Source organism: Bos grunniens, chromosome 4 (assembly GCF_055505025.1).
Source record: "Bos grunniens cultivar Pamir isolate PY7600 chromosome 4, Bosgru_T2T1.0, whole genome shotgun sequence".
Lineage (NCBI taxonomy): Eukaryota > Metazoa > Chordata > Mammalia > Artiodactyla > Bovidae > Bos > Bos grunniens.
The window spans coordinates 27,583,497-27,591,815 of NC_141168.1; the positions used below are offsets into that span (position 1 = coordinate 27,583,497).

Sequence of the window (8,319 nt, forward strand, 5' to 3'; positions counted from 1 at the left end):
GCCAAATAAATAAGTAAAATACAATGTATTTAAAAAAAAGGACAAAGTTTTTTTCTGTGTACGTTACATGTTCATCAGGGATCAGCTGAAGGCTCTGCTTCATGACCCGTACTCCAGGACTACGTTAATGGAACAAATTCATCTAGAGCCCTGCTGGTGACTGTGATAGAAGCAAACAGGGCTTTGGAGGTTTCTGAACCTGTGCTTAAATGCACCAACCTAGAATCGACACAAATCATTTCTACTCGCAAGTTTCTGGCCAGAACTAATTATATGGCTCCATTCAATGCAAGGATGTCAGAAAGTGCGATTCTGTCATGTGCTTAGAAGGCAAGGGCAGAAATATTTGAGGAATGTTAATGATGACCTTTCCAGTAGTCATGTACGTATGTGTGAGTTGGACTATAAAGAAGGCTGAGCGCCCCAAAATTGATGCTTTCAAACTGCGGTGCTGGAAAAGACTCTTGAGAGTCCCTGGGACAGCAAGGACATCAAACCAGTCAATCCTAAAGGAAATCAACCTTGAATATACATTGGAAGGACTGATGCTGAAGCTGAAGCTCCAATACTTTGGCCACCTGATTTGAAGAGCCAATTCATTGGAAAAGACTCTGATGCTGTGAAAGACGGAGGCTAGGAGGAGAAGGGGGCAACAGAGGATGAGATGGTTGGATGGCATTATCAACTCAACGGAAATGAGTCTGAGCAAACTCCAGGAGATAGTGAAGGACAGGGAAGGCTTGTGTGCTGCAGTCCATGGGGTCACAAAGAATTGTACATGACTTAGTGACTGAACAAATGACTACTAATAACCCTTCTAGTCAACAACCTTTCAGCTCACTATTTCTCCTGCAAGTAGAACACATTTACTATATGTTCCCCCACAAAGGAAACAACCCAAGAATTCCCTTCAGTCACATCAAGTTCAAATTCAAGAATCTGCATGATGCACAATAGTTGCTATTGACAGTTTCAGATGTGGCTTGAGCTAGACAACGATAAACTAAAACAAGCCATGTGCCACACATCTCGGAGAAGGCGATGGCACCCCACTCCAGTACTCTTGCCTGGAAAATCCCATGGACGGAGGAGCCTGGTAGACTGCAATCCATGGGGTCGTGAAGAGTCGGACACGACTGAGTGACTTCCTTTTCACTTTCATGCATTGGAGAAGGAAATGGCAACCCAATCCAGTGTTCTTGCCTGGAGAATCCCAGGGAAAGTGGAGCCTGGTGGGCTGCTGTCTATGGGGTCACACAGAGTCGGACACGACTAAAGTGACTTAGCAGTAGCAGCCACACATCTAATGTACTCTGGTGGAACAGGGACAGGATAAATGAAGTCACGGGAGTGGGGACAAATGGAAAACACAATAGCCTAGTGACTGTGATGTTCCACTGCGTAGATGTGATGACAGCCCCTTACCTGGAGCAAAGGGAATAGTTCTTGATTAGCTCTCAATTCTGCTTCTTGGGAAGACATCCTTAGGCCATTGTTCTCTGTTTTAAGCTGCAAAGTTTTCAGGGTGGTTGCTGCAGTATAACCTAATTTGTCCTGACTGATAAAGAAATCAGAATCTAGAGGCGGGTGTTACATATTATTTAAAAAACAACACTTAATATGTATGAATAACTAATGTGGAGGGCAGCAAAGAAATCTTACTGGAGGCTAGAAGGTCAGCAATCCATGTTATACAGTAGCAAAACATTTGGTAAAATTGTGGCCTGCAGTAACTTAGATGTTATACTTTAATAATCTACCTAATAAGCTAGGAGAGTCAAGAGAATAGAATTTTAGCAGCAGAAATTGGATACAGTTGGCTGTCACTGACAAAGCACCCCAGGATGAGTTCAGAAGAGAATTGGCCAGCTTGCAAGAAGGTAAAGGGATCAAGAGAGACTATGGATGTCACAGGGGTTCACAGAAGCAACTGCTTCTCATCCTTAAATGCATGCTCAGTCGTGTCTGACTGCGACACTATGGACTGCAGCCCTACCAGGCTCCTGTCCATGGGATTTCCCAGGCAATCCCAATACCTTGGGTATTGTGAGTTGCCATTTCCTCCTCCAGGGCATCCCTAAATGGCAAGAGATAAAATGGAGATGCTTGGAGTGACAAAAATCACTCAAAAGAAAATTCAAACTCAGCTTTGTTGTTATGGTAACAGTCCTGGTTTGATCAGAACCATTCCAGTTCTTAACACTAAAAATCCAGTAACCAAGGAAACCCCTCTGCCAGGCACAGGGACAGTTTTTTACCCTACTCATCACATCTCTGTTGAAACCTGAGTAGTTTAAATTGTTTTAGAGCCAAGACCTTATTTAATTTGTGGCACTCAGTAACCATTTCCATTAAGCTAAACTGCTTGGGAAAGAGACTTCAGGTGCAGGTCTCCAACCAAAAGATGAAAATGCCCCAAAGTAGTTGAAAAGGCATAAGAATGAAAAAAGACACCAAATCTAAGAAAAATGTCTAGAAAAGGGCAGCTATGGCATGAAACTGCCTGAAATCAGAGATAAAAAGCCAACTATATTTCTAAGAGTACTCTGCTACCAAGACATGTCACATAAGCCCAGCCAATCACGAAAGACCAGAGTGCAATCTTTTATCATGTGCCCCGGTGGGAAGCTGGAAATACTTGCCAACAGCACTAAGAATTACCACAGCACAATAAATAAAAGTGATGCCCAAACCACTGGTTTCTGGGCTATGTGTTAGTCAGTCAGTTGTGTTCAATTCTTTGTGACCCCATGGACTGTTGCCAGGCTCCTCTGTCCATGTTATTCTCTAGGCAAGAATACTGGAGTGGGTTGCCATTCCCTTCTCTAGGGGATCATCCTAACCCAGGGATTGAACTCAAGATTCTTTACCATCTGAGCCACCAGGGAAGTCTGGGGTAGTAGCACTTGAGTTTAAGAACACTCAGGAAGAGGGCTTCCCTGGTGGCTCAGTGGTAAAGAATCCGCCGGCCTACCAATGCTGGAGACATGGGTTTGATATCTGATCCAGGAAAACCCCACATGCTGAGGAGGAACTAAGCCCACAGAACTATTTGAGCATGTGATCTAGAGCCTGGGAGCCGCAACTACTGAAGCCCACGTGCCCTAAAACCTGTGCTCCCCAAAAAGAGAAGCCACTGCAGTATGAGAAGTCCAAGCACTGCAACTAGAGAGCAGCCCCCACTCTCGTCAAGGAGCCCGCACAGCTGCCAAGACCCAGCACAGCCAAAAACAAAGAACACTCAGAAAATAAAACCGGTTTAGCAGAGGACACCATGCACCATTCTTACCCTTTAGCAAAAGTAAATCAGACTCACCATATACAAAAGGGCATGTGTACCAAGATGAGTGTGTTAATTACCATACGCAGAGGAATGAATATGCTTCAATATGGAGTGGGGATGAAGGAGGGAATTCAAGGAAAAAAAAATCTCCATTTTTTTGGAAAGTCCAAGCTGTTAGGTCTGAGAGAGCAGAAACAATCATCAGTGAAGCACAGACATTTCACCAGCTGACCTGGAGAACAATCAGAATTGAGTAGATAAGAACGCAGAGAAAAAACGCCTACTGGACTCAAGTCTTCTCCAGGGACTGAAGCTGAAAGATTGTCAGAAAGGACCATTTTTCTTTTTCTTTAGAGATGGATAGAGTCAAGAGAAAACTCTAATAGCCTTGGCCTAGGCTGGGACACGGAGAAGGCGATGGCACCCCACTCCAGTACTCTTGCTTGGAAAATCCCATGGATGGAGGAGCCTGGTGGGTTGCAGTCCATGGGGTCGCGAAGAGTCGGACACAACTGAGCGACTTCCCTTTCACTTTTCACTTTCATGCACTGGAGAAGGAAATGGCAACCCACTCCAGTGTTCTTGCCTGGAGAATCCCAGGGACGGGGGAGCCTGGTGAGCTGCCGTCTATGGGGTTGCACAGAGTCGGACACGACTGAAGCGACTTAGCAGCAGGCTGGGACAACTGGTTGATACAGGGCAGCCCCAAGTGCACCTGCCTCCACGTTCAAAGGTTTATTTACCTTATGTTTTAAACAAAGTGTTTTACATACTTTTCTGCTCCTATGCTTTAAGATGTGAAACCTCAGATGTGCACATTAAAACCCTTCCCTATCACTAATTTCAAGGGCAGGAGTCAACAAGACACGGAGTGGATATATACATTCAACCTTATTTCATTAGAAAAACTTATTTAAGCCACAAGGTGGCCAAAATGCCCTTGTCCCAAGCAGGTGCTATCATTCCTCTGTCCACTTCAGACCAATACATACACACACATACTCGCTAAGTTGGAGGAAGAACTTTAAAAAATGTAAAAATGAGAATGGGACACAGAAGACTCCACCTTCCCCCTTCCTACAGCCAACCCACACAACTCTTAACTGTTATCTGCACACAGAAGAGCTCTCATGGGAAAAAAGCTGAATACCAAGTAAACTGACTATAAGACACCCAAGTCCAAAAGAATTCTTGGCAGATGCTTAGAAAGTAGGATTGAAACTAAGACCATCTCCCAACAGCTGAAGTTCCAGCACAAGTCCTCAACTAAAAGAAGACAAAGCCAGGCTGCCCATGACAGCCAAGCATAGGGCAGACTGGGGAGGAGAGTGAGATCACTCCATTCCACAGCCACAGGCCACCCACTAAGATCTGTGATTAAACAGGCTTTTTCCAGAACAAGGAGTATCCAGATGAGGTTCTTCGAGGGCCTAGTAACAGTTAGTTCTCTGATAACACTGATGTGCAGCTTGCCTGCCCAGGAACTGGTAGAGCTGGCGGTATTTTGGACACTGTTCCAAGGTTATAACCAGTGGAAGGAGGTCTTATCACACCCCTCTGGATGGATGGTCTGGAAGGCCCTTGGGGGCTCTGTGTTGGCAAGCTGACCTCTGGTGGCCCAGGAGCTCCCAGGAGACAGGCTCTCCAGCAGGCCTCCAGGGACTCCATCAGTCCAATGAAGATGGAGAGCAAGGTCATCACCCCACCTAAGAGATAGAGGTTCAACATATGCTTCATGGCTTCAAGAATTCCTCTCCTTTGTAGAACAACACAGCTGACTTCTGCTTCTGAAAGGCCTCTGGATCCTGAGAAGAGAGAGCCGAGGTTAATCTCCAGCCTTCCCGGATATGCCTGCCTCTGACCTTGACCCTAGAGCTAAGCAGGTGGCCAGCCAGTCAGGGAGGCAGGGGCCAGGGCAGAATCTCCAAGTAAATTTACACTGTAAATGCCATGGCTCCCACCAGCTGTGGAGCGACTCAGCTTTTTGGACTAATTCAAGAGCATTCCTTAAAACTTTTACTTCTGCTTTCAGGTATAGAGAATCCCTGTTCCACAGTCCAGGGACCACAAACATTCCTGATGTAAAAACCCAGTTCTTTTTTTGGGGGGAAGGGTGCAGGGGGTAGGGGGGTCGATTGCAGGAATATAAGAACATGTCCTTGAGAAAGCAAAAGCAACCTGCCTGGAAATCTCCATCACATCTCAGTCAGGTGTAAATTAATCATAAACTTTTAAAAAGTCTAATAATCCTAACGGAGTAAAATATATCAAGTTCACTTATTTAACAAGTACGCCCTGAACACCCACAACTTGTTAGGCACCCCGGATGGCACTAGGGCCACTCGAGGCCCTGCAGACACGAACTCGGCCCTCATGCGCCTTCCAGTCTAGGGGGGACAGGCAAGAAAACGGGCAGTTCCTACAAGCAACAGGAAGGAGATGCTCGGTGTGCTCTGGATGGGCACAGCATGGGGTGGGCACACGGATCCTAGTTAGGGCCACCCCTGGAGAAAGCTGGGCGGGGTGGCTGAGTGGGGCCCCAGGTGGGGACGAGAAGGGACGCTCTCCACAGCGCAGTCCCAGGCGGGGGAACGCCAGGAGACCCGCGGGGCACGCAGCCCTGGGGATGGGGGCGGGGAGCCGGGAAGCCTACAAAGCCGCTCACCTCCAGGAGGAAGGGCCAGGAGCGGCCCGCTTGCTGTAATAACGGATCGCGCGGAGTCGGAAAGAAAGTCGACCCACGAGATGTCAACCCAGACGCCCCTCTGCAGCTAAAAGCGCAGCTTGCAGCGAAACTCTGAGCTGGGGCCACCCGGCCGATTTATACCCGCGGTGCGGCCAGGAGCCCGCGCGCGCGCGCACTGGAGCCCTGACGCAAGCTCGCGGCCCCGCCCCTAGGCGAGGGCGGTCTGGGGTCCCAGGCAGTTCTCAGCAGCTTCGGTCAGGGCTGTTTCTGGAAATAAACGCTGTGCGACTGAGTCACTGAGGTGGACATGGCACAAGGCATGTATGTTAACTTCAGCTGCCTTTTCTAGCTGCAGGAAACGTTTGAGGGAATCAGAAAGTCATTATTCACGCATACCAAGTAGATGGAAAACACACCTAAATTGATGCAATCCAAGGGCTCTCAGACTGCGTGGGATGAGGTCCGGCGGGCGGCTGGGGATGCATTCTTCGCCGCAGATTTCAGCAAAGCACAGACTGTCAGAGGGCCTCAGGCCCTCGCTCCACCCACCCCCCACCATACTGCCCGTTTCCTTCATTCAGGAACTGAAAAGTTGACATTGTTTCACTTCCTAGAGGTAACAGGATTCCAAACGCCACCACCCCCCCGCCCCCCAGTCCCTATTCCGAGTTTTCTTTGCCATTGTATCTCTGGAATGGCGTCTTTTTACATCATAAACCCTGCTTTTCATGAGAGTTTGTCACAGTACCAAAATGTGGAATACACACCTGGCCCTGGTGTCTGAGCATGTGACCGAGTTCCTTGGCAGGCACTGGATGTGTTTTCTCGTGTACAATGTGGCCACGGAACGAAGTCTGAGGATGAACGAAAGTCCTAGGAGGTGACAGTCTAGGTGGTGGTTTAGTCCCTAAGCCATGTCCGACTCTTGCGACCCCGTGGACTGTAGCCAGCCAGGCTCCTCTATCTATGGAATTCACCAGGCAAAAACATTGGAGCGGGTTGCCATTTCCTTCTCCAGGGGAGCTTCCCGACCCAGAGATGGAACCTGGATCTTATGCATTGCAGGCAGATTCTTTACCGACTGAGCTACGAGGAAACTCCTAGAGGCTAGCTCCCAGACTGGGGGCTGAGGAAGCCTCATTAAGCACCACGCTCCCAGGGTGCTCCCAAACCTCATCCCTGCCCCCCCCCCCCCCACACACACACAAGTCACTGGGTGTCGTGAGGGCACCCAATGGCTGATCTCGGGAAATAAATTGCTGGGGACACGCTGGGAATGGGGAGGCCCCTGGGGAGGGAATGTCCACGCCGTGGAAGGAAGGCCGTGGGTGGTTTTGCTGCCTTCCTCGTGGGGAGGTGAGGGGGCAAAGCTCCAAATTGGTGACTCTAGCAGGTCCCCGGAGCTTTAGGACTGTCGGCTCCGCTTGCCTGGACTGGACGAGCGACAACCCAGGCGCTCCCTCGGCTCCGCCGGCTCAGTGGAAAAGAGGCGGGACCAACCGGGAGTTGCCAAACCCCGCTGCGACCTTTCACCTACTATCCCGGCTCCGTCTGCTGTCAGAGGAGGAGGGGCGGGAAAGGCCGCCTAGAAGGAGGAAAGTTGCAGATGGGAGGCGTGCTGGCAGGCAGGCAGGCACAGAGAAATTAACTTTTCTACTCAGCTTGCAGGAATTTTTGGTTCTTCATTAAACTACAGTTTCGTCTCTATTTTCGCTGGACTCAAGTAACTCTTCTGTTGCACTGTTATTCAGGAGGGGCTCCAGCTCTAAGCTATGAGGGAAGCCCTCAAATGTTTTAGTATATATACCTTTTCTGGTCATGTCCAACTCTTTTGCGACCCCATTAACTATACAGTCCATGGAATTCTCCAGGCCAGAATACTGGAGTAGGTAGCCTTTTTCTTCTCCAGGGGATCTTCCCAACCCAGGAATCGAACCCCGGTCTCCCGCTTTGCGGGCAGATTCTTTACCAGCTGAGCCACAAGGGAAACCCAAGAATACTGGAGTGGGTTCAGTTCAGTTCAGTTCAGTCGCTCAGTCACGTCCGACTCTTTGCGACCCCACGAATCGAAGCACGCCAGGCCTCCCCGTCCATCACCAACTCCTGGGGTTCACTCACTCACATCCATCGAGTCGGTGATGCCATCCAGCCATCTCATCCTCCGTCGTCCCCTTCTCCTCCTGCCCCCAATCCCTCCCAGCATCAGTCTTTTCCAATGAGTCAACTCTTCACATGAGGTGGCCAAAGTACTGGAGTTTCAGCTTTAGCATCATTCCTTCCAAAGAAATCCCAGGGCTGATCTTCAGAATGGACTGGTTGGACCTCCTTGCAGTCCAAGGGATTCTCAAGA

At 49.1% G+C, this 8,319-nt stretch overlaps 1 protein-coding gene across 1 annotated transcript; it reads right to left on the reverse strand.

Annotated features, from left to right (window-relative positions):
• Positions 1-3,972: 3,972 nt before the first annotated feature.
• Positions 3,973-6,079, reverse strand: HILPDA (hypoxia inducible lipid droplet associated). Its single transcript, XM_086395761.1, is given in 3 exon segments — positions 3,973-4,942; positions 4,945-5,088; positions 5,949-6,079. Coding segments are annotated over 2 exon segments (213 nt in total). The 5' UTR covers positions 5,021-5,088; positions 5,949-6,079; the 3' UTR covers positions 3,973-4,805.
• Between the last annotated feature and the right edge of the window lie 2,240 nt (positions 6,080-8,319).